Raw genomic sequence first — 24,651 nt, 5'->3', positions numbered from 1 at the left:
GGGATCTGGCATGTCCAGGACCTGAAATTTTGGCTCTGGCTTGAAGTACACCCCTGTCCCGGGGTGTGGGGGCACTGCTGGGTGTTTCTTTCCTTGAGAGGCTTGTCAGGCGGTGGGTGCAGCACGCTGGCTCCAAGCAGGCATCCGGAGGTCGTTTCCAGGGCTTGTCCACAGGTGCCTCACTGTGCCCTGGTCTTCACCAGCCAGGCCACTGAGGGGGGCGGGTCCCCCGGCTGTCCCACCTCCCACCGCCAGAGCCAGGTGAGAGTCGGCAGCAGGAGGCGAAGGCACATTTCAGGGGCTGGGTTTGCTGTACCATCAATGGTCAAGCAGATGTTTGCCAAACACTTGCCCCATGCCCGGCTCTGCTCTGCGAGCCGTCCCAGCTAAGGGCCCCACAGGTGGTAAGAGCAGCCAAGTGAACAAGTGCCAACGGCCTGTCCCTGTGGATCGAGGGAGCCCCGGCAGGCTGCCATGTGGAAGAGGCTGGGCTGAGGACGACCTGTGGCCCTGCTGCCACAGAACTGCCTGTGGGGGCCCTGATGGGCTGAAGGCTGGGGCGGGAGAGCTTGACAGGGCAGTGACCACAAATGCCCGAGTGTCTGCTCCAAACCCCAGTGTGCCCAGCTACACACAGACAGCTGAGGACAGGAGTGGGCAGGGCAAGGCGATAGTGAGGAAGGGACAGGGCAGCAGGCGTTGTCTCTGAGCCACTGAAGACCTGGCAGTGGCTGGTAATGGGGCTTGACCAGATGACCTCCTAGGTCATCTCCTGGAGATGCGACATCTCCAATGTCCTGTGATGCTCCGCGGCCTCGAGGGAGGGGCTCACCCTGGGGAGAGGGCTCAAGGAGACACCCAGGTCCCCCTGAGTGTTGGGCTGCACCTGCGCCATCAGGCTGGACTAGCACAGGTGTCCCTGGAGCTGCAGCCACCCTCGACCTTTCCTGGTTTCCTGTCACAGGCTTGCAGGGTCTGCGTTGGTCAGTACGTGGGTGCAACATCTAGGTGGACGTGGGGCAGCACCCACACAAAACGGCAGCAGGATCCCAGACTCCCACAGGGCAGCCTGGGTTTGGGGACAAGTTCTGGCGCAGTGAGCCCGGCAGCCGGCGGGCAGAGGGCTGGTCTGACTTTCACTGATTGCACGCTCTCCGGTCCACAGGCGGCCCCAGGGGCCGGGGACAGTGGGCGGGCGCTGGAGCCGGGGGCGAAGGGCAAGCGGGGCCCAGGCCGGCGGGGCTGGTAGCGCGCGGCGCCGGGTGGGGGGTCCGCGGGCGACCCCGCGCGCGGCGAGTGCTCAGGTGCTCCGCGAACGCGTCGGGGCGGGGCGGGGCCAGGCTGGGGGCGGGGCCAGGCTGGGGGCGGGGCCAGGCTGGGGGCGGGAACGGAAGCGCGCGCGCGCCCCGCCCCTCAGAACCCGCCCCGCCCCCGCGTGGCTCTGCGTCCCGGCTGTTAGCGAGAAAGTGGTTTGACGCCGAGCCGGCGGCGGCGGGTCACGTGAGCGGAAGATGGCGGCCCCGGGTGGCGGCGGGGGCTCCGCGGTGTCGGTGCTGGCCCCGAACGGGCGGCGCCACACGGTGAAGGTGACGCCGAGCACCGTGCTGCTGCAGGTACGGGGGCGGCGGCGGCGGCGGCGGCGAGGGGCGCGCGCCTGCGGTTGGCTCCCGAGGGCCGCGGGGGCGGGGCCTGCGGGGGCGGGGCCTGCGGCGGCCAATGAACGGCCTCGTGGCGCGGCGGGCCCGCCCCTTTCCGTGCCGGGCTCCCGGCCCCCGGGCTCCGCGGGACCCTGCGGGGCTGGGGTCGCGCCGGCGGGGGTCGGGGTCCGCGCCTCCGTGCACCCCGCCGAGTCCACTGCCGAGCCCCGAGCTGTGTGCCCGCCCGGGGTCCACTGCGCGTACGGCCTTGGCGCCTGGAGACTATTTGCTGAGTCACTCGCTGCACTTTCTCCGGGGCAGCTGTTGCGTTAGAGACTTCTGGGCCCCGCGGTCCCGGGGCTGCTGCGTCCCGGGAGCGGCCCCCAGGGTGGGGCGGTGGCGGCCGGTGGAGAGGACGGGGAAGCACTGCAGACAACTCTCCCCGTGCGTGGGGACTGGGTCCCAAAGGTGTGTTGGGGCGTCTGTGGCCGTGGGCTGTCCTGTCCTGCAGGCACGGGGCACGGGGCGGGGGGCGGTGGGCACGGCGGCCCCAGCGAGGACAGGCCGAGAGCCTGGGAGTTGCAGCGGAGGGTGTGGATCTGTCGGGTGGACAGTCCATTGTGTGGCTTGTACTAGGCCTGGTCTGGCAAAGCCAGTTAGTTCACCAAGAGGTGGACTCTGTGCCTGCCAACCCAGCGACCAGGCCAGGCCACAGTGGCTCACCGTCCTGTCGTCTGACTCCTAGGTTCTGGAGGACACATGCCGGCGGCAGGACTTCAACCCCAGCGAATACGATCTGAAGTGAGTTTGCTAGGATCCAAGTCCGTCCACCCCTCCCCGGCCTGGGGGCTTAAACCAACAAGTGTGTTGTCTCACGGAAACCCCAGGTCGAGGTGTGGCAGGGCCACACTCCCTCCAAGACTCTAGGAGAGGGCCTTATCACTTCCAGCTTCTGGTGGCTTCACTGAGCCTCTATCTCATCCTCACGAGGCCGCCTACCTCTGTGTTGTTTTTTCCTCTTCTGTCTCCTGTAAGACACTTGTCATTGGAATTAGGGCCCACCCAAATCCAGGATGCCCTAATCTCAGGATCCTTAACTCAGTTATATCTGCAAAGTTCATTTCCAGGTTCTGGGGGTCAGGCTGTGGATGTGTCTTTTTAGGGGTTTCTGCAGATGGTATTTGTGCATTTGGTTGTATAAGTTCCTGTGGGGGCTCTGAGGGCAGGAGGAAGTGGTCATGCAGAAACGGGGAAAAACCTGCACAGTGTGTGCGTGGGGCCTGGCAGTCTCACTGCCCTGGGCTTGCATGCATGGGTCTCTGGGTATCTCTCTAAAGAGTGGGAGGGCTTGGGGAATCCCTGGGTGGCTGAGGGGTTTGGCGCCTGCCTTTGGCCTGGGGCGCTATCCTGGAGTTCCAGGATCGAGTCCCGCTTCGGGCTCCCGACATGGAGCCTGCTTCTCCCTCCTCCTGTGTCTCTGTCTCTCTCTCTCTCTCTCTGTCATAAAAATAAATAAATAAATCTTTAAAAAAAAAAGAGGGGGAGGGCTTTCAGCAGATTCTTAGGTGGTCTAGAACAGCAGAAGGGTCAGAACCCTGCCACGGTAGGTGTGGGTTTCTGTGCCACCTGAGGAGCGCTTCACCTTAGCAGTGTGTCTTAGTGGTATAGCCGTCTTCACATCGGGGACAAGAGGAGCCCCTGGTGGGGGAGCCTGCTTTCTTGGGCCCTGCTGCCCCTGAGAACTCAGGGCCGTGCTCCATGCTGCCTGTCCCCGGCTTGCTGTTACAGAGCCTCATGCTCTTTCTGTTCCCCCCAACCTCCCAGAAGCAGGTTAGAACTTTCTAGAGCAGAGTTAGGTACACTCCCCTCAGCCGCCCCTTGGATGTGTCTTTATTTTCTGAGTCTGTACTCGGACCTGTTGCTGCTTTACGCCTGGGCGGGCAGCTCCTTTCCTGCCTCAGAGGGTGACCTGTTTCTGGTTTCTCCCTCTTGCTCTTTGCTCATTTGGTCAACGCTGAGTCCATGCCCACTTTCTCTTTCCATTGGAAGATCCACTGCAGACAGGGACCTGCTGTGCCTCTGCAAGCTTGCAGGCTGCACCTCTGTTCCTGCAGCCTTGGGGGCATTGGCTGGGGGAGTTGCTGCATGGACACAGACATCACTCGGCTAATACCCTGCTCCTAGCTGGGCTGTGTCAGGATCTGCAGGGGAGCCCATGAGCTGTGGCTTGCTTTGCAGGTTTCAGAGGAATGTGCTCGACCTGTCTCTCCAGTGGAGGTTTGCCAATCTGCCCAATAATGCCAAGCTGGAGATGGTGCCTGTCTCCCGGAGCCGCGAGGGGCCCGAGAACATGGTAGGTGGCTCTCAGGGAGGGGCCAGCAGGACTGCTTCTTCTGGCTCTTTGACTCAAGCTGTTTGGACCACAGGAGGCCTCAGCATGCTAAGCAGATGGGATGGTCTGTTGCAGTGGTCGGAGGAGCGTGAGGGTAAATGGAGGGATGTGTCAGGCGAGACCCGTGTCCTCACACCTGCACCGCTTTCCAGGGGCAGCTGTGGATTGGAAAGGAACCCTCCGAATTTTTTTTTTTAATTTTTTTTTTTAATGATAGTCACAGAGAGAGAGAGAGAGAGAAAGGCAGAGACACAGGCAGAGGGAGAAGCAGGCTCCATGTACGGGGAGCCCGACGTGGGATTCGATCCCGGGTCTCCAGGATCACGCCCTGGGCCAAAGGCAGGCGCCAAACTGCTGCGCCACCCAGGGATCCCTTCCCTCCGAATTTATCGTTGGGGGAAGGTTACTTGTGCTGCGTCTGTCAGCAGCACTTGCTCAGCCTCATGACTCTGGTCGTAGACTCGCTGAGCAATGGGAACCTGCAGAGTCCTGTGGGATGTCGAGCGCAGCCTAGTGTTGGGAGGAGGACATGTGGCCCAGGGGCTCAGGCCTCACCCTAGACTTCACAGGCCTTGCCTGGACCACAGCCCATGTCTTTGACCAAGGCCTGCAGCTGTCCACCAGCTCAGTAACTTGTAGGTTCTAGAGATGGAGTGGACGACCCCACGGTTGTGTGGGTGGGAAGGACTGCAGTGCTGGTTGCCCACTTCTGTGTGTCTCTGTGGGTCCTGCAGATACCTTAGGGAAGGGGGTCTCCATCCCCGTAGAGAGATAAAGAAATAAGCTCGGTCCTGAGGACGACACCTCTCTGGGGCTCACCAGGAATCAGGCAGCGGGGACTGGCCCAGCACCCCTCTTTTTGTTATGATTGTGGTTCTCAAACTTTCACTCAGAAGGAACCCTGACTTCCCTTGGGGGTTCCTTGAGGCTGCAGGGGGAGATTCTCTTGCACACACATCATCCCTCTCTTGTTACTGGGATTCAGTGCAGATGTGCACTTGACACGGTGTCTTGGCCAGAGCGCAGCATGCCAGGCCGCAGAACCAGCCCCCGGCCTCAACCAGGCGCCCAGTGAGGTGCACGTGGGTGTCGGACACATGCTGGCCTCGAGCTCTGTGCACACGTGCCCTTGTGTGTCTGTCACTTGGCGGAAGGACCAGGAAGGAAGTTCTTTTGGGTCATAGACGTCCTTACTTAGGGCCGTAGTTGTTAACTGTGGGCCGTAGTTGTTAACTGTGGAGCTGCAGAAGTTGTTAACTGTGCTCGTCTGTGAAGGAAGCTCAGGAGACGTAGCACGTTCCTAATCTCTGCCCACACGACAGGTGAACCCCAGATACAGCAGCTTACAACACAGGGACAGACAGATGCTTGTGGCCCCCACCTCGGTGGCCATCAGCAGTGTTTGGGAAGCAGCGCTCACCTCTGGAGCCAGCTTCCCAGGAGGTCCCGGGAGCCCCGAAGGCCAGCGCTCTCTCACCTGTGCCCTGAGACTCGGGCCCTGCACAGCGCAGGACAGCTCCTTTTCTCCCTGACTTGGTTTCCTGTGTCTGCCTTCCTCAGGTCCGCATCGCTCTGCAGCTGGATGATGGCTCTCGGTTGCAAGACACCTTCTGTTCGGGCCAGACGCTCTGGGAGCTTCTCAGCCATTTTGCACAGACCAGGTGGGTGTTGGCAAGTTCTGGTGAGGACCGTGGGTCGGTGCGGCTGGCCCAGAGCCACAACGCCGAGGGCTGCTGTGGTCGGAGCCCGTGCCTTTTCAGCTCTGTGATCCTGGTAAGAGGCCTGCTTTGAGCTGAGGAGTCTGCCGGCCGTTGGCTGCCCCCGGCAGGTGCTGGCTGCCAGCAGCTCATCCTTTTTACTGAGTTTTCTGTCATGACAGCGGGGCCTTGTCCTCCTGGAGGGCGAAGCTGTCCTCTGTCGTCATGAGGGGCTTGGTGAGCAGTGAGGGGCACAGGGGCCTCTGGGCTCCTCAGTGGACCAGGGCTTCAGGCGTAGACTTCCTTATCGTGGTAACTGCCACGTTTGAAAAGAAAGTCATAATGGAGTTTTACACATGCCAGGTTCCGTCCGATAATTAACGGTTGGAATCTCATTTCTGAATGTGTCGCAATGGTGATGGTAGCGCTTTACTCTTTGGTCTTCTGCTTTGGCCTGGAAGCGCCCACGGGAGGGTGTGGTGGTCGCTGTGTGGCCCTGGGCTTGCTGCCCGCTGCCTCTGGGCCTCCCCAGGGCGATGTGAGGGTGGCATGCTTGTGGGAGAGGGGACTCTGGGTAGGGCCCTCCGGGTGGCAGGGCCCCGCCATAGGACAGCCCACAGTGGTTGGATGGCGGGGCCCACTGCCCCCCTCGCCCCCGTCCCAGCAGCCGACTTCTTCCCCCTGCCCGGAGTTGTTCTCTTCCCGTTCCTGCTGTGCTGGTCCTACTGGTGACGTGGCTGCGGGGGCTGCTATGCCCTGACCAGCTGGCTCCCTTCTGCTTGCCTGCGCCTGGGCCCTGGCAGCCAGGGCTGCCTCTGCTCCCTCCGTGGGCGCTCCTGGGGAGGACTTGGTGGCCCCCGCCTCGGTGGCCATCAGCAGTGGTGGTACCTGTTGTCTGATCAGGGCCCCCCATCAGCTGGGTGAGGCCAGGCTTCTATTATCCTGATTTTTGGAAGAAGGACAGGACACCTGGAGTTGCTCAGGGCTCCTCAGCGCTCAGGGGCCGTGGGCGTCTGCCTTTTGCTGTTGTGTCTGTCTGTCTTCTCTCCTTCGTCTGGAGCGCTCGGGCCAGGTGGGCTGCAGTGAGCAGCCAGGGCCTCCTGGAGCTCACCGCATGGCGCGGAGCGGATAAGCAGATGTCACAGGGAGGAAGGGCAGCATTTTCTGGGTCACGGGAGGTCTCGGGAGCAGCTGCCCAGGATGTGGGGGGGAGCCTCTGGGCCGTGCCGCAGAAGCAAGGACCAGGGAGTGCAGCGCGTCATGCTTTCCCCTCCCAAAAGGCACCGAAGCCAACACCGAAGGATTTTGTAATGTTAGAGCTCGACCCATGCAGCTGCACCAGGTCGCGGGCAGGTGGGCGATGGCTGGGCAAAGAGCAGGAGGGGAGGGGTCTCTTGCTCCCCCACTGTGTGCAGCTCCGGGTGCCTGCCTGGTTGAGGCTGTGAGTGCTGTTTCCTGAACGGGGATTATGTGGGTGGAGCCCTCAGCAGTGGCCTCCAGAGCACTTGCAGCTCCTGTGGGGTGGGGGGGGGGGCTGGTTCCTGTGGGAGCGGCCCGGAGGTGGCAGCCGCGGGGACCAGGCAGCCTGGCCGTGGGTCGGGAGGCCCCAGGCCGGGCTGTGGCACTAGATCTCCCGGGTCTGAGGACCCGCCATACCGCTCACGTGGAGTGTCAGCTGGGCTGGGCAGCTCGGCTGGTAGCCCGGGCACCTCGAGGTGGCAGCAGGGCATGTGAGGCCCGGCAGTGCCATCCTCGGAGCTGAGGGTGCGGGTCCCGGCTGTTCTGGCTGAGGCTTGGGACCGAGCGCATGGGAACTGGGGACACAGCCAGGAGGCCGAGTGTCAGGACAGGACAGGGACAGACGTGGGCCCCAGGTCCCACCGGGAAGCTGGCTGACCAGGGCCTTCAAAAACTGTAGGAAAAGTGTTTATTCTAGAATTATCTATTTGTCAAAGTATCAGTGGAAGGTAAGGATGGAACAGAGCCACTCCTGGCTGGTGGGGGGGTGGGGGTCACACCTTTACCCCTTGCCCATGCTCTCAGGAAGCTGCTGAGACCACTCCACCGAAGGGCAGGCAGGGTCCCCCCAGAAGGAGCTGGACGTGGGTGCAGGCCAGGAGTCCCGCCTGGGGGAGCAGAGTGGCAGGGAGGCGGGCCACCTCGCTGTGAGGACGCTCCCTCCAGAGGAGGCAGCAGTAGGTACAAATAAAAACAGAAGGATCAGTGTTGGAAACAAACCCCTGAGAAATCAGAACCCAAGTGGCGAGTCTCTCCCACGGCGACGCTGGACCTGGTCCTTGGTCAGTCGGGCACGAAGCAGGTGAGGACACGGTGGACAGCCCCTTGGGAGGGACGCTGCAGGACCAGGGGAGGGACCGCTCTTGGAGGAAACTGGCTCACACCGGCGCTTTACTCAGCAGCGGGGCGCCCACGAATGTGTGGGCGCGGGCTTCCTCGTTGTGCACTGAGCAGTTTCCATCCTCTACGTGTGGCCTGTGAGCATCTGCCAGCTGTCTAGAAGTTTCCTCCCAGCGCCCTGGCCATGGCTGTGTGGATGCGGCCCCCGGCTCCAGGCAGTTGGGGTGCTGCTCCGCTAGCTGCCGCGGGGAGAGCGGGAGCGGGCCACCGTCTGTCGGTCCAGCCCCCAGTGCCCGCTGACCGTGCGCTCCAGGGGGAGGGTGTGGGGCTGGCACGGAGGCCCCGCGCAGAGTTCCTCAAAGGCCCGGCACCCAGCCTTTGCTCCACGGGCATCCACGGGCCGCGCAGCAGGAATCACGAGTGGGAGGGCTGGTGGCATCTTCAGCCCTGGGTCACGGCCCCTGATGAGCTGGTGGGGCGGCCACCGTGGGGACACCGTGGGGTCCGTGTGGGCGTGGCCCCCACAGCCGCTCGTGTGGCAGGCACAGCGGGTGCCCACTCGGCAGCTCTGGAGTCCTGAGTGTGCGTGGGGTGGGGTGAGCGGGGGCTGCCCTTTCTCACTCAGGTTGGGGGGGGCGGAGGGGAGCGCAGCATCCTGGGCCTGCTGTTGGTCGGGGGCGGCCCTGCCCTGCTCCCAGCCTGGCCCTGCTCCCTGGCCACCGGCTGGGCCACGTGGGCCGCACGTGTGGGCCGCGGAGGGGAGTCGGCAGCCACATCAAAACACCAGTCAGAACAGGTGCGATTAATTTTAGGATCATGATCGGCTTGACGCAGGGTGTCCCCAGCGTGATGCTTTGAACACGTGATTGGTAGGGAAACGAGATGTTTTTAGTCCTTTGTTGGGTGGAGGGCTTTGAAATCCGGCGCATCTCCCGCTTGGACGGGCCCCTGTGGCCGCAGCCGCGTGTGTGCTCGGAGCCCGAGGCCGGGAGCCGCCAGAGACGGTGGGGGGGGCACCGGGGAGGGGCTCCGGGGTGCTGCCCCAGTGCCCCCGCCACTCTGCTCTCCCCGGCCCCGCGGCCCAGCCCGCCCCGTCTCAGCGCCGTCATCTCCCTGGTGGGACATGCAGGGCTTCCGTGTCCCTGTGCAGGGCAGGCTGTCTGCGGGTCTCGCTCAGAGCTGTGCGACCCTGGGGCGCCATGGGCTGCAGAGGGGCTGCGGGTGAGCTTGGGGACCAGCCCACAGTCACGCTGAGGACTGAACCGCCCAGGAGGAGGGGGCTGTGTGGCTGTCTCCAGCCCTGACCCCATCTCTGTGTCGGGGGACGAGTCGCCTGGCCCTTGGGGATGTGGCCCTGCCCGGGGTGGGGGGCTCCTTGTGGCTGCTGAGCTTGAAGTCATGGCTCTGCTGGTCTGGGTTGGGCCCTGCCCGTTGAGCTCTGGCGCAGGGAACGTAGTGGCTTGTGTTGGCAGCGCCTGTGTTTGTGCCGGCCCGTCTTGCTCAGGCCCGAATAGGTGAGGTAAATAGGAGGGTCTCCAGATGCCTGGCTCGCCCCCAGCACGGTGCCCCGCCAGGAGCTGGCCCGGGAGACAACGTCTCACGCCTGTGGGGACAGCACGATTGTGGTGAGTGAGGACGTCTGCATGGCCACCAGCGGCAGCACCTCTGCCCTGCCCGGCCATCCCCACTGGCCTCTGGCCCGACCGAAGAGCAGGTTTGCTAACCTCAGAGGAGCTAGCATCCTCCTGCGGGACTGAGGCCACGTCTGAGGGGCGGGCGGCACCCACGGAAGGCCTGCACGAGGCCCAGCGGCTCTGCCTGGTGTGGTGTGGGAGCAGCCTGGGCACAGGGCTCGTCCTCAGGAGGCCCGTGGCCCTGCTCCCCCGCGAGTCTGGGGACTTCAGTGAGTCTCTGTTGAGGGGGCAGCGGCCAATACCCTGGAACGTCCGGGTCCACTGTTCTTGGAGGGAGAGCTCTGCTCATTGGCCGGGAAGGTCTGGAAGCCATTGCGGCCGCCCCTCCCCTGGCATGTTTACAGCCTCTCCCTCAGATCCACAGGGGAATCTGATCCCTCTGGAGGAGCCGCACATCAAAGCCCGGCTGGCGTTTGATGTCCAGAGGCCTGGAGGGCACAGCGGTGAGCAGGCCTTCCCGGGCACTGTTGTGCTCTCGTGGGGTTGTGATTTGTGAGCCCCGTCGGGGTTTCAGGTGCCCAGAGGAAGGGGCTTGGAGAAAGCCCCCAGGCCTGGCCAGAGGTGCCAAGAGCAGAGGGGACCCCCTGGACGTGGTGGGTGTCGGCAGGCCCTCTGAGTCCCGCTGGTCCTGGAACCCCTTTCTCCTGGTCCTTGGATCTGGGGTGGGTCCTGTTTGCCGGACGCATCTTCCTTGAGAGATTCCTCCACACGTCTTCTGTCTTACGTTCAGTAAGAAGAGCATGTGGGTCTGGCCAGGGGCGTCACTCTGGGAGTTTGGGGTCCTCTTTTCCTGAGGCTGGGGCGGTGCACATGAGGTCACGGCCAGCCCCCTGTATTGCTCGGTTGAGGCTGGCAGCCGGCTCTGGGGTGCAGCTCCATTGTCTGCGTAGGTGTACGGTGGGGACAGGGTGAGCCCCACGGGGGGGCTGTTCACTGAGGGGCCTCCCATATTCCTGTGGGGATATTGGGAGCAAAAGGACTGGCCGGGCGGGGGCGGGGGCGGGGGTGGGGCAGGGGTCGGGCCTTCCATCCTCCACGGTCCGGTTCTGGCTCCGGGTTGGGGGTCTCACCTCTGGGCGGGTGCAAAAACAAAACCTGAGAGTAAAGAGGAGAAAGACCCAGGGGTCTTGAGGTCGGGCCCCGGCAGCCGTGCATTCCGAGTGTCCGTGGGCAGCCGGGGGCCCTGCTGCCGGGTCTTCCTGTCCCAGCCGCGTGTACGTGGGCAGCAGCCTCCCGCCTGGGTGGGCCCCACCCCTTGGTTCGCCCTTCCAGGGTGAGGACAACCAGATAGGCCGCTCCAGGTGTGGTCTCGAGTGGGCGCTTGCAGTGAGCTTCCCGCCGCTTTGCCAGCAGCAGTTTAGGGTTCCGAGGCCTGGACTCGGCCTGCGTCCCGTAACCTCCAGTGTCAGCACAGGGCGGTGGAGCAGGGGTCGGCGTCAGGTGCTACACGGCTGTGCATGGAGCGTGTGTGTCATGTGCGCACCTGCACACCTGCCGTCCCTCAGCTGTCCAGCTGCGCTGCCCGGGGCCCTTTCCTCCCACGGGGTGCGTGGACCAGGGGAGAGGATGTCTGGTCTGGTGCAGGCGATGCGTGGAGAAGAGGGGCGGTGGTATGGCCCTGGGCGACCTGGAGGACATGTTGAGGGGGACACTGGGTCCGGATGATGGAGACATGTCTGTGTGGAGCGTCTGTGGTGTTTCTGGTCTGTGTGCCCTCGTGTCGCCCCGGTGCCCGGCCCGTGTGACAGTGGCTAGGGCGTGCGTCCTGCCCCACGTGCCAACCCCGTGCCCCTCCATAGCCTGTACTTTTACCTCTCGGTGACAGTGGTTCGCGGGGCTGTGGAGGGCCCTGTGTGGGCCAGGCCTCTGCGTCACGGCCCGAGGTCAGGGGGCCCCTGCTGCCCTCCACGCGGCTGGGGCAAGGACTGAGGCCACAGCCCCCAGGGGGACAGGGTGTCTGCCCTCCCGGCCTGGGGCTCTCGGGGACGGCTTCCCACGGGAGCCCAGCTCGGGGGCTGCAGGGCTCCTTCCTGTGGACCCCGGCATGGACGGTGGCCCGAGGCTTGTCTGGGAGCCCGGGGCCCCGTGGCAGGTGGCTCCTCGCCAGCCGTTGGCCGCTACCCTGCCCAGGCCGCCATCCTGCCTCCCCCCCCCGCCCGAGCCGTCTGAGGGCAGTGGCAGCGGCCTGTGAGGTGTCCTTCCCCCGCAGGGAGCGCCTGGAGCAGCCGAGCGAGGCCAGCCCGGTCTGTGTGTACATGAGGGACGAGGTAGGTGCCCCCCCCCCCCCCCCCGCCTGGCCCGAGTCACCACGCGGCCCGGCCCCGCTTTCCAATCTGGAAAATTCACTCTCAGGCCCGCCTTCAAAGCAGCGGCCTCTGAAAGCGTGATGTGTTTCATGGAAAAAAGCAGAGCGCCGGCTCGGTTGGCGCTAACCACGGGCCGCCCGGGCTGCTCCCCAAACCTCCTCGACGCCCTGTTTGTTTTCCCAGCGTCTCTCAAAGCCTGAGAGTCACAAAAGTGGTTTAATTTTAATAAATATTTGCTTTGCTCCGTGTTTTGATCTTTTCAAAACCGAGGGCAGCACGGTGCAGGCGTAGCCCGGCACCACGGCCCTGCCTGTCCTCACCCGCCTGCCCGTGACGGGGACCCTCTTGGCACTTGGTCCCCTGGCTCACAGGGGCTTTTTGTTTTGAGTCTGGCCAAGTGCCCTTCCCTGGCCCTGGGTGGCCCCTGTCCCCAAGGGGCCCTGGGAGGAGTCCCGGTGTGGACGGGCTGTGCCCACCTATTTGTCGTGCTAGAGGTGCCCCAGGACGGGGCTGTGAGGGCAGGTCCCCGGGGCCATCAGTGGGAGGGACCTGGTGGGACGGGGCGCCGTGGGGGAGGCAGCTGTGGACCAACCGACAGATGCTGGGGTGCAGGTGGGGTGCGGGAGGCAGGGCCCGGCCTGTGGGGAGCGGTGTCCCCCGGGGGGTGGCTGGGGACCCCCGTGGGGCCAGTGGTGCCCATGCTCGGGCCGGGGGACCCAGCCTGCAGTGCCCTCACTGGGGGCGGCCAGTGGGCTCAGCTGCGTGTCCTGTTCCGTCCTCTCAGGTGACCGGCAGAGCCGCCTTGCAGGCCACGACGCTCCAGTCCCTGGGCCTCACTGGGGGCAGCGCCATCATCAGGTGGGGGCCCTGCAGTCCACACGGGGGGAACCGGGTCTGAGGGAACGCACCCCCCCCACTTGGCTGGAGGCTGCTCCTGCCGGGCCCTCAGGTTACCGGGGTCGGGTGGGCCAGGCGCCGGGGGGTCTCATTTGCTTCCTGGGTCTGCGCCTCAGGTTCTCCATGAAACGATGCAGCTCGGCTGGTGGGCAGGACCCTGGGGTCTCCCGGAGCAAAACCCCAGGAAGCCCGACCCCCTCCCTGTCCGCCGACCAGGCCGCCGGCAGCCCCCTGCTCCCGCTGGATCCAGCTGGGCTCAGCCAGGGTGACGTGAGCCATCACGATGAAGCAGCCACCTCGGGGACCGGCCATGTGGATGCTCAAGCCAAGCCGACCTCGAAGGAGCCCACCCCCGCCCCCTTTGTTCCCTTCTCAGGAGGGGGACAGCGCCTGGGGGGCCCCTCCGGGTCCACCAAGTCTGTGGTGTCGCCTTCAGCCAAGTTGCCTAAGTCCTTCTCCAGCCCCGGAGGCCCCTCCAAGCCCAAGAAGTCGCGGCCGGGCCAGGAACCCCCGCCAGAGCCAGAGCCGGTACGAAGCGGGCTGGGGCGGGGGGTCCTCCCTCCTGGCCAGTGAGCCTGGGGGCGTGGCGGGGTCGATGGGCGCGTGTTCGTCTTCTCTGGGGAGTGGTTTGTGTGCTGCTGTTTCGTGTTAACTTCCCCGAGGCACATTCTAGACGTACAGCACGGTGGGTTTTGACCAAAATGTGTGCCCTGTGGCCGGTGTCCTGGCGTCCTGGCGGAGAGCCGAGTGCTCCGGGCGCAGGCGGTGCCTGGGAGCCGTGGCCCTCTACCCTTGTGCCCGCGCCAGCTGTTGGACCCGAAGGCCGCCCTGGTGTTGCTTGTCCCCGAGCTGGGGTCCCTGCGCTCGTTGGCTGTCTCCTGCTGCTGCTTGGTGGGCACGGGGGCAGGCCCACTTTCTCCTTTAGTTTGTTCACGTGTGAAGATTTGGGTAGGTTCCTGCCTTGCACCATCCTTGCATTCCAGGGAGCGACCCAGTTTGGGTGACATGGGTCCTCCCGCAGCCTCTCTGTTGGAGTTGATGCTGTAGTTCAGGCTTTGGCGCCAGTAGCTCGGGTAAACCAGCGTGTGGGCGTCGCTGAAGCCACCCACGTGCATCCGGTCCCTTCTGGGGTCCTCCTCTTTACTTCCAGGTCGCACATCTGGGGGTGGAGGGTCAGGGGTGCCTGTGCCCGTGGGGTGGAGAGCGGGGGCAGAGCCTGCATCCTTTCAGGGGCAGATGGCTGGGACTTGCTCCTGCTCTGCGGGTGAGCCACCCTCACTGTGTCCTTGCCGAGTGGATGGGGGGGTGGCATAGGGAAGGGCCGCAGCCAGTCCTGAGTCCCGTGGCCGCCATCCTGGGGAGCCGGTGGGGATGCCCTGGACCCTCAGCTGACGTTTGAGCTGTCTCAGAAACTAATGCGCAGTCCCCATGTTCATGGTCTTTGTGACCTGGGCCGGGCATCCGTGGCTAAAAGCACACGTGTGTGGTTGGGGTGAGCCCATCCCGAGGGGCTGGCTCCACCTGGGCCTGCTCTTCTGGAACTCCTTGGGTTTGGGGGCTGGACCCTAGGGCCAGGGCTGGCTGTCTTCTCCCCACCGTGGCCTGCGGCTGGTGGGCCGGGACACCCCCTGGCCCCGGGCAGGCCCTGGCTCTCTAGGTGTCCTGGGAAGCTGCAGACGGCCCTGCGGGCACCTGGGGGGTCTGGCCTGGTGCCCTCCCGGAGGGGGCTGCTCTCTGGCCCCTGTGCATCCCCAGGCTGTGAACCTGGGGCCCCCGAGCGGGAGGAGTCCCGGGGAGGGGCCGCCTGGCCGCCAGCAGCGGGTGCCTTTGATCTGGGCGCCCCAGCAGCTGGTTGATTGTGGAGCGTCCCCCGCCTGCCCGCCCGTCTGCCTCGTGCCTCCTGTCACTAACAGCCCCACACCCAGAGGGCTGGCCGGCCACATGGTGTCTGCTTTGTGTCCCTTTTCAGCCCCCGGGGGGGGGGGGTGGGGGGAGAAGGAACAAAACGGAACTTTTGGGGGAACTTCAAAGGTGCACTTTGGTAATCAAAAAGAGTTTCCAAGTTTTCCATTAATGTTTTGCCTGTGTGTGGTTTTGGATTTAAATAAAGAGTCAGAAGAGACAGGATAAAATATAGGCAGGTCCTCGGCTGAGAACTGGGATGGTTTACAGACCCGGGCGGCTCTTGCCTTTGATGTCAAAACATTAATTATTAGAAGGTAGTTTTACTGGCCATCAGAGCCGGGCGCAGGGAGAGGCTGGGGCTGCCCAGCGGCCCCTGGCCTGTCCTTTGAAGTCCTTCTGCCTGCCCAGGAGGCCGCCCCGCAGCCCTGTGTGCGGCTGGGCCACGATCCCAGCAGGCGCCCCCCACCTCCCAGCCGGTATGGGGGGCTCTGATCAAAGGCCCTGGTGCCCTGGGCAGGGCGGGCAGCTGGCGGCAGCCTCCCCTGCCTTCCCCTCACCCAGCAGCACTGGGTCTCCTCCCTCAGACACCGACCTGGGCCGTCCTTGGTGCCGTCGACCTCCGTCTTGGGGCAGGTGTCAGCCTGGCCGCTGGCCGTCCCTGCTCCCTGGTTTGTGGGCAGGTTTAGAGCATGTGGGGCTGGAGGAGCCCGGCCAGGGCCTGAGGGTCAGAGCAGACCTCGAGCAGTGCCCTCTGCTCCTACCTCTTGGCCCGGGCACCCCCCAGCACCCTCCTGCGAGCACGCCCCACTGTCCCCCATGTGTGGGCCCAGGGCATGGTTGGAACTTGCCCTTGTTCCACGCGGCCACTGTTTGTGGCAGCCCTCAGGCTCTAGCAGCCGCAGAGGCAGAGAGGTCGTGGCTCCGAAGGTCCTGGCCACGTGGTGCGGCAGGTGCCCTCTACCCGCCTCTGCTGCAGCTGAGTGTGGGGGAGAGACGCCCAGTGCACACAGCATGGTGGACAGTGGGCATGCAGGGTGGCCCGGCCCCCAGGGCTGGCCAGGCAGGGCCAGGCGGCCCGTGTAGGTGGAGGCCCCCCCCCGGGACTGTTCCCACAGGGTGGGGGCCTCTGCTCTGTGGCTGCGGAGCTCACGCTCTGTGGCCTCCCCGGGGTCCTCGGGGGCAGCAGCCCGGCCTGTGCACGAGGAGGCCCCACGCCTCGCCTGGCATCTCCTCCACGGTGACACACGTGTGGTCACGCCATCGATACGTGGGAGCCTGAGCTTCACTGCTGGTGCTCAGCCTCCCGGTTGTGCTGTTCCCTCCGCTCGGGAGGGGCCGCAGGCCGGGGTGAGGTGTCCTGCGCGGCCCCCTTGGCAGTCCCCCTGGGCCCGGGCTGGCCTCGCCCTCTGGCTCCGGTGGTGGCAGGCGGAGGGCGCCGGCTCTGTGAGTAACTCGGGAGGTTTGGCCCGCGGCCCTCGCGTACTGATTCATTTAAGCTCCAAGCCTCAAGGGGAAACGCTTCACATTCCCTCTGACCAAAGACCATTGTCAGAGGACAGTCTGGGCTGGGACTGGGGGAGAAAAACAAGGGCCCTCACAGGAAAGCTGGAAAATCTGGGGTTGAGGTCACCCCCAAATCGTTTTTACATTTTTTCTCTGTGTGTCATCACGTCCCGGAAAATTACTGTCAAGAAAATGAACTCTCAGCAGCGGTGAGGCCACTTCCGACAGGAGGGGACCCGTGTGCCCAGTGGACGCTCAGCCACTCGCAAGGCCGCTGCCAGAGGGTGTGGGCCCAGCGCCCGGCCCGCCCGGCCCTCCACGTGGGGTGCTGACCTTTGCCCTCAGTCGCCCCGAGCCTGGCATGGGGCCAAGGGTGGGCAAGGCCCCGGGCCGTCCTGGCGAAGGAGGGCGCCTCCCGCAGGCCGGCCCCAGCGGGTGCTCGGTGGCTGCGGGCCTGCTCAGCCTCTGCAGCTCGGGCCCCCCGCAGACGCGCTCTTGGCCTCTCCTGTGCCCCCCTGGGCCCCTGGCCAGCGTTACCCACCTTGCAGGCAGCGTTACAGCCGTCGAGCTGTCCTGCTCTGTGCCCACGTGTCCTCCGTCCTGCCAGAACTGTCCCTCATGGTGGCCACCAAGTGTACTCCTCTTCCTGAGGGTGTCATGCTGGAGCCGTGTGCTCTCCATCCAGAAAGCTCTCCGGGAATCCGCGTAGGATGGGAGTGTGTGGCGTGACCGCTGGACCAGGAACGCCGGGGGGCAGGGGGGGAGCTTGTTGGCTCAGGGTCGGGCATGAGCAGGGCCAGGGCTCGGCCCAGCTCCCCCTGCCCACAGCCTCCTCCTCTGCGGGGGACATGCTGTCCCGGGGAAGGCCGACTGGGGCTGTGCCGGTTTCTCCAGTGTCCAGCACTAGCTCGGGCCTCCGTGTGGCCTCGCGGGGCAGGGCCTGCCTGGGCCTCGACGGCGGGAGGTCTGGCCCCGCGCTCTGCCGGCTGCTCTTGCCCGGCATCCTGGCTCCCGCGGGACGGACAGGAGGGCGTGAGGTGCGGGAGGAGAGAAGGAAGCAGGGCAGATCCCAAACCAGGAAGGGTCTGGTTGGTTTTGTTTTCTGACCGAGAGTCGTGGCCCCTGAGCAGTGTGGCGCGGGGGGTGGGTGTCCCCGGGGTCCCCCGTCCTGGAAGGGGCCTGGGACGCGGGCACCACGGGCTGCGCCCAGGAGGACCGCGAGGACCCAATGGGCAGGACTCCCTGGGACTGCCTTCGCCGGGCAGGTGTGTTGGGCGCCGCGGACGCCGTGCCGCCGGGTCGCCGGTTCTGTGGGCGAAGTGTGCACTGGGTCTGCCCCGGGAGAGGCCGCGGAGGCGCCTGGCAGCCTGCGGGCTTCGTGCCTGAGTGCCCGGGGCCTGGCACGCGTGTACACGGCGGTTCCCGGCTTGGGCGCACCCGCGTCCTGCCCTTGCCCCCACCGCAGCCCGCCCCGGGCGCCCAGGCCAGCCCTTGGCCCTTCTGGAATGCAGGCGCCGTGGCTGTGGGGGGCAGCCTGGCGCCTGGCATCTTGTTAAAAAAAGCTCTGGCGTAGACGCCCGCAGTAGTGCAGGATCCTGTGGCTTCGAAGGGGCAGCCCCCAGGGGCCTCGGCCAGCCCCCGACGGGCCCTGCTGCCCTGGCTTAGCCGGCCCTCCGTGGCCGCTCCGCCCCGCAGCCCAGGTCCGAGGGCCTCCTGATGGGAGCCCGCCTCCCTGCCTGGGCAGCCGGGCACGCGCTGGCCCGGGGTGGACGGCCACGGCCCGGGGTGCGGCTGCGGAGTCGGCCGTGCGGGCACAGCGGGCGTGCGGAGCAGCCGGGGCTCGTCCCCAGGGTGGCCCGCCCTCCAGAGCCTGCCGGGCCCTCGCCTGCTACGGAGAGGACGTGGCGGCCTCCCGGCGGGACCTGCACACCCTGGCAGGCCCGGCCCCACGGCAGCCTTGGCGCAGAGAGGTAACCCACCCCCACACTCGGGAGACTCACAGGGGCGCTTACCCCCCCGGAGGCACCTCGAGCCAAGCACGCCCTGCCTTGCCTCCCGTTTCCTTTGTTTTCGCTGCCAATTAGGAGTGATGCTGTTGCTTCCTGTGTCCTCCTCGGGGGTGAGAGGGTGGGCTGGGCTACTCCCCTATGGAGGGGAGGTGGGGGCAGCCGGGCCGTGGGGCCAATGGCTGGCAGGTTTTTGCCAGACCTGTAATTTGGGGGCTGTCGGTTCCCCTGCTCTCCTGGGATCCCCGATGTGGCCCTGACCAGGATGCTGCTCCCCGAGTTTGCTCTCTTTGGGGGAGCCTGATATCGGGGTCTCTTGTCAAGACAGGGAGCGAGCAGGGAGCTGTGGGCACGGCCGGCCCTGCCGCACTGTCGCTCCACCCACTCACCAGGCCCCCCACTGCGAGGGTGCCTGCGGGGCCTGGCCGCGGCGGACGGGATGGCCAGTGAGCGTCAGGCCCCAGGGTCCGTGTGGCCACCCCAGCCGTGAGGCCTGGGCGCACCAGCCCCACAGGCAGGAGCTGGGCCCTGGGGTCCCGCGTCAGCCGAGCCCTCTGCCCACCCAGCCAGTGGATCGGGACCCCGTGGTGTGCCACCCGGACCTGGAAGAGCTGCTCCAGGCTTGGCCCGCGGAGCTGCCGGACGAGTTCTTTGAAGTGACCGTGGATGATGTGAGAAGACGATTGGCCCAGCTCAAGAGTGAGCGGTGGGTGTGCCCCGGCCCCATCGGTGCCGCCCTGCTCCCACGGCCCCCGTAGCAGGTCTGAGGGTACAGGGGTTCAGGCAGGGTGTCCCCGGTCCCATCTGGCCCCGAGGGGGAGCAGCCCATGGAGCCCGTGTGGGCGTGAGGGGCCCCCACTCGGCCTGGCCAGGGAGACCCCAGACCTCACGCCCCCACCCACACCCCTGCAGGAAGCGCCTGGAAGAAGCGCCCTTAGTGACCAAGGCTTTCAGAGAGGCTCAGATGAGGGAGAAGCTGGAGCGCTACCCCAAGGTAGGAGCGCGGCTGGGGACGCATCTGGGCCGCAGCCTTCTGGGCTCCTGCCGCAGACACGGGCCCTGCCGGCAGCAAACACAGCCCCGGGGCCGCCGGCCTGGTCACGCTTCACACGAGGCCTCACGGGGCCTGCCTAGCCATGGGTCGTGGCCAATCAGCCTCATTTTGTGTCGAAAGCAGACACTGATACATTTTCACAAACGTGCACGGTGGTTGCCTGACGGGCCCTCGTGTGCGGCGAGCCGAGGCTGCAGCCCTGGCCGGGAGCGTGCCAGTCGCCCGGGCCCAGGTGGTTGCTGGCCCTTCTGCTGCCCCAGCCCTGGGTGCGGCTCCTGGGCGTCCAGGGTCTAGGGCCCAGCCGGACGGGGCTGGCTGTTCTGTTGACGTTGCCTCGTTCCGGCGCAGGTGGTCCTGAGGGTCCTGTTCCCTGACCGCTACATCCTGCAGGGCTTCTTCCGCCCTAACGAGACTGGTAAGCGGCCCTGCCTGGGCGTCTGGGGTGGGTGGGGGGCCCTCTGAGCCCCTCTGGGCTTCTTTTTTCCAGGGCGTGAGACTGTGGCTGCCTGGCCTTTGGGGGACGTGGGTGTTACCAGTTGCTGCTGCCCGTGTGGGGCAGGCCGTGAGCTTGCAGTTTTGGGGGTGTGGGCACGGCGCTGAGGGCTGGCCTGGTGCCGAGCACCCCTGTGCCCCCACTGTTCAGATGAAACAGGAGAAGCCAGAGCAGGGGTGGGCCCAGCCCCCCCAGGAGGGGTCTCTGGGTTGGGGCTGCAGTTCACCTAGAAGGAAGGTGCCTGTGCTGCCAATCCTGAGTGGGGTCCTTGGCGACCTGTCCCCAGGCCATGAGTGCAGTAGGTGGGCCCTGAGGTCCCTGGGGTGCTGCTGCGGCCTCCCCAGGGCGGAGCTCAGGATTGGGTGGTGGGCAGAGGTGAGGAGAGGGACGCCCCGGCAGGCCGAGCACCTCGGGACTCTGGGACAAACTCGCTTGGGTTCCTCCCCCCGGGCCTCAATTTGGCTTGAGGGTGGGGGTGCCCAGCTGCCTGGGGTGGCCCCTGGCCGCAGGTCTTGGGGAGTCTGCAGTGTGGAACCCAGGTCTGAGTTAGGGGCCTGTGCCCATCCCATGGAGCCTCTCTGCTTTCCCTGTACTTCTCCAGTGGGGGACTTGCGGGACTTTGTGAGGAGCCACCTGGGGAATCCTGAGCTGCCTTTCTACCTGTGTGAGTTCTCCTGGGCCCCCTGGACACCTGCGGGTGGCCTTTGGTGACCCCTGACCCCTCCCAACTGGGGCTCGAAGCAGCCTTGCCCTAGAAATGACGTTGCGGGGCTGTTGGTCCTGCCGGGGGTCCCGACTGTGTGAGCCTCACTGGTGGCAGAGGGCGAGGCAGATGATCAGGGGCTCGGGAGGGGAGCTTGGTTCATGCCCCCCCAGCGCCTCTGCACCCTCTGCTTCCAGCCTGCCTCCCCTCTCCCGGGTGTCTGGGCTGCGCGGAGAACGTGTGAGGCCGGGGCCCCCTTGCTGCCCCTAAGCCCCCCGCCAGGGCTCTCATAGCGGCAGAGGTGGGCAGGGGGCCGTGAGCTGGGGTGGGGGGCAAGGTGCTCCGTGGCCCAGACAGCTGTCTCTTTGCAGTCATCACTCCTCCCAAAACTGTCCTGGATGACCACACGCTGACCCTCTTTCAGGTACTGCCCTGGGGCGGGGGGGGGGCTGGGGGTTGGGGGTGCAGGTGCGGCCGCTGGCTCGAGGAGGAGCACCCTGGCAGCTCTACGGGAAGATCTGACGCCTCAGAGAAGGGGTATGGGGGGAGCACCTCTGCGGCTTTCCAGCCTCCAGTTCCTGCCCCCGTGGGGTGGGGCCTGCCTTGGTGGCCGCCCTGGGGTCTGGGTGACGGGCCAAGCAGGCAGGGCTGTGGGGGCCCCGAAGATGAAGGGCGAAGGCGTCACCTGCAGGTGGCGGCTGGCTGGCTGCGGGCCCCTGAGGGGTGGCCTCGGCTGCGGGGGCGGCTGCTGGCCTGCTCCCCTGCTGCTTCCCCTGCACCCCGAGGCCTCTGTGGGGAATGTGCGCTCCCCAAGAGCTGGGTCTGCTTCCGCTGCCGCTCCCTGTGGCCCCCCAGCTCCTGCAGGTGAGGGGGGAGCAGGGTTGGGGTGCCCTGCCCTGCCCTGGGGGCCTGCCTTCCAGAGGAGGAAGAACGTCCTGTTCCTCTGCCCCGGAGGGTAGCCTGGGGCCTCCCCAGCCCTGCGGCCTAATGGTTTCCTCTTCAAAGTCTTTTCAGATATTTTAATTAGTAACAGAGGCTGCCCTTGTTAAATGGCTGGCAGGCCTCGAGGTCTGAGCTGGGGCAGGGGGCTGCGTGCTGCCTGCGGCTGCCCCGCTGGGAGGGGACACGGGGCAAGGCCCACAGGGACTGGGAGTTTAGCAAGGAAAGAGGCCAGGACGGCGGGGGCAGGGTGCTGCCCCCCAGCTCCCTGCCTGGCCTGGGAGCCCCAGGGGCACTGGGCCTCTTCCTCCCTCCCGGGCAGCCTGTTGATAAACATTGAAGTTAGGAGATGCCCAGGGTGGGGGGACCGGCGCGGCCCGCTTCCCGGTGACACTGTGCCCCCGCCGCCAGCAGCTGTCTCCTTTCATCTGTCAGCTGGAGCCGCGGGGCCTCGGCACGGGGTGGCCGCCCCGCCCGCCGCGATCAGAGCGCTGGCAGCGCCCGGGGAAGGAAGCCTTCCGCCCCGTGTGGGTGCGCGGGCGTGGGCGTGGGCGCGGAAGCCGCTGCTTTCATGTCCCTGGCAAGGCCGTGCTCTGGCCGCCGGCTGCCCCGGAGGCTGCCCACCGGGGGCCGCGCTCAGCCCAGGGAGTGTCGGGCTGGGGAGCTGGGGTGGGTGCGTGCTGGCGAAGGTGGGGCCCGGGCCAAGGTGAGGGGGGATGAGGGGGTGCAGTTGGTGGGCGCGGGCGCCCCTGGTGCCCGTCGCGTGGGCTCAAGTGCCAGTGCTGTCCTGGGCCCAGGGGACCCCCACCCGCTGCGCAGAGAGGGTCCGGCGTGTGCCTGAGCGGAGGGGTAGCGTTCCTTCCTGGTGGTCGTGGCCGCCTGTGCTGTCCACTCACCCCTCACCTGGTTGGAGCCCCAAAGATGCCAGCGGGCGAGGGTGGACTGCTGGTGGGGGGCTGGGTTCAAGGGCCCTGCAGCACGCCTTTGAGGCTTGAGGCCCTGCAGCCCCCAGACCGCCCTGCCAGGCGGGTGTGGGCAAAGTCCCACGAACTGGAACATTCTCATATACGCAGCGCTGAGAGGGGCCGTGGTGCCCGGAGGGTCGGCCAAGCCGGGGCTCCCGGGGGTTGGGGCAGCACCATCCCTGTGTCCCCATCCTGTTCCCCATCTTCTAGTGCCTCCAGGACCCTGCACGCCCCGCAGGCCATCCCCGCAGGAGGCTTTGATGGCCTGTGTCAGGATGGGGCGAGAGGGCTTTTCGGATCTGCCCCGGCCTCAGCCTAGGCCTCTGCCTCCGCCCTCCACTGAGCCACTCCTCAGGTGCTGAGGCAGGCCCAGTGGACTCTGGGGCCCCCTGCCTGCAGCCCTGATGCTGCACCTCCACTTAGCCCCTGCTGGGTCTGCGCGCCCCCCTCCCGGGCCTGTGAGGGGCCCCGAGACCCACCCTGACCCACACCTTAGCGGGAGCCCTGCCCGCTCCCCCCTCCCCCCCTCCCCCCCCCAACTACCCCTGCGGGGCTCCCGGTGCAGCGCCCTCCCTGGTCCTAGTTTTCCCTACCAGGTCTCTGCCCAGAGCCGCGTTGGGGGGGGCGGGGACTGGAACTCTGGTGTGGGCGTTCGGGGTCTGGCTGACCTGGGTGGCCCCTCCCTGCGCAGGACTCTCAGGGCACCGTGGTCGGTGGCGAGAGTCCCCACTGTGAGCAGGTCTGCGTGCCCCCCACTGCCGCAGACCCCTGTTGGCTGTTCTTTGAGGAACACCGCCCCTTCTTGCTCCCCAGACCTCCCGCTCCCTGTGTCCATCTTTGTCCCTGCCCTGTTGGCCCCTTGCAGTCTCTGCGGGGGGGGGGGGGGGGGGGGGGACTTCCAGGCAGGTTCCCCAGGGAGCCAGGCCGGTGGGAGAAGAGGTCAGTAGAAATGCCAGAGTGCTCGCTCTAGGACCCAGTGCTCAGGGGCTCCTGGAGGGACTCCTGGGTCTCACCTCGCCCCAGCTTGCACCAGGGCTGGTGGGAGGGGGAGCTAGTAGAGCGGGGCTGGGCAGTGGCCCCTCTCAGCGGAGCCCTGGTCCTGGGGAGTGCACGTAGCTGCACGTGCAGCCTGCAAGAGGCCACCACAAACGTGGGCTGCAGCCCCCCCACCTGTCCCCTGAGCTGCCTCCTTTTCTCCCACAGGCAAATCTCTTCCCTGCTGCCCTTGTGCATCTTGGAGCTGAGGAACCGACAGGTGAGTAGGGGCCCCTCCCCTTGCCCAGTGCAGCTGGCCAGCCCCGGGCCCCGAGCATCCTGGCTTGTCGTATGCCCTGGAATAAGGGACATGTGGACACGTGGGAGGGAGGTCTGTGCCCAGACAGCCCCCCGCCTGGGCCGCTCCCCTCCCAGGGCCCAGCAGCTGTGGCCTGACGGTGGGCTGGGTGTCCGCAGGCCTCTTCCTAGCGCCGAGGCTGCTGGAACACACGGTTTCCCCGTCTGCGGCTGACGTGCTGGTGGCCAGGTGAGTGCCTGCGCTGTGAAGGGGGAGCCCCTGCCGTGGCGCGTCGGCCGTTCTGCACTCCGGCCTTCTGTCCACAGGTGCATGTCCAGGGTTGCTGGGACCTCACCCCCAATGCCGGCCCCTGACCCTGCACCCCTTGACTTGGAGCCAGCGGCTGAGGCGGAGGCAGTGCGGCTCCCTGAACCCAGCCCTGGGTCGGCCCAGCCGGTCAGAAGGGACCTGGGCAAGGTGCCCAAGTGGCTGAAGCTGCCAGGTACCGTAGCAGGGCGTGGCGGAGGGAAGGGGCTGCTGACCCAGGGCCCCGTGGTCATCCTGGTGTTCCCGTTGCAGCCGGCAAGAGGTGAGGGCCGCCAGCCTGGACGCACCATCTGCCGCCACAGGACCCCCCCGCCACCCCGAGCAGGAATAAAGGTGTGAGCTGCTCTCCCGCCCCCGCCGTTGTCCTTTCTACAGCAAAGGGCCCCACTGTCCCCTGGGCCCATGGGTCCTGCCGCTGGCCTGCACGTGTCGGCCCAGGTCTCATGCTTGTGGACAAAGGCACATGGGTCTTACTGTGAGCCGCGACTTTACCTAACTGACC

The 24,651-nt window shown here is 66.1% G+C and overlaps 1 protein-coding gene across 5 annotated transcripts; it reads left to right on the top strand.

The window, feature by feature from the left end:
* Positions 1-1,444: 1,444 nt before the first annotated feature.
* ASPSCR1 (ASPSCR1 tether for SLC2A4, UBX domain containing) lies at positions 1,445-24,499 on the top strand. 5 transcript variants are annotated; one of them, XM_025468355.3, is made up of 16 exons: positions 1,448-1,613; positions 2,383-2,438; positions 3,876-3,990; positions 5,590-5,690; positions 11,988-12,045; positions 12,869-12,942; positions 13,098-13,509; positions 18,962-19,101; positions 19,308-19,389; positions 19,798-19,864; positions 20,544-20,606; positions 21,017-21,069; positions 23,753-23,804; positions 24,002-24,071; positions 24,149-24,324; positions 24,402-24,499. In XM_025468355.3, the coding sequence occupies exons 1-16, from the start codon at positions 1,512-1,514 to the stop codon at positions 24,413-24,415; spliced, it is 1,635 nt and encodes a 544-aa protein (XP_025324140.1). In that variant the 5' UTR covers positions 1,448-1,511; the 3' UTR covers positions 24,416-24,499. The 5 variants fall into 5 exon arrangements, with proteins under 5 accessions (XP_025324141.1, XP_025324140.1, XP_025324144.1 ...); XM_025468357.3 differs by lacking the exon at positions 1,448-1,613 and adding an exon at positions 1,750-2,105; XM_025468356.3 differs by lacking the exon at positions 20,544-20,606 and having other exon boundaries at positions 1,445-1,613.
* The last annotated feature ends 152 nt before the right edge of the window (positions 24,500-24,651 follow it).

This window comes from Canis lupus, chromosome 9, assembly GCF_003254725.2.
Source record: "Canis lupus dingo isolate Sandy chromosome 9, ASM325472v2, whole genome shotgun sequence".
Lineage (NCBI taxonomy): Eukaryota > Metazoa > Chordata > Mammalia > Carnivora > Canidae > Canis > Canis lupus.
Note: the sequence above shows the minus strand (reverse complement) of the source record. Positions and strands in the feature narration are given on the sequence as shown.

Coding starts and splice junctions, on each gene's coding strand:
- ASPSCR1 (XM_025468355.3), top strand. CDS start 1,512: ATGGCGGCCCCGGGTGGCGGCGGGGGCTCCGCGGTGTCGGTGCTGGCC. Junction 2,439..3,875: donor CCCAGCGAATACGATCTGAA/GTGAGTTTGCTA, acceptor CTTGCTTTGCAG/GTTTCAGAGGAATGTGCTCG. Junction 24,072..24,148: donor GCTGACGTGCTGGTGGCCAG/GTGAGTGCCTGC, acceptor TTCTGTCCACAG/GTGCATGTCCAGGGTTGCTG.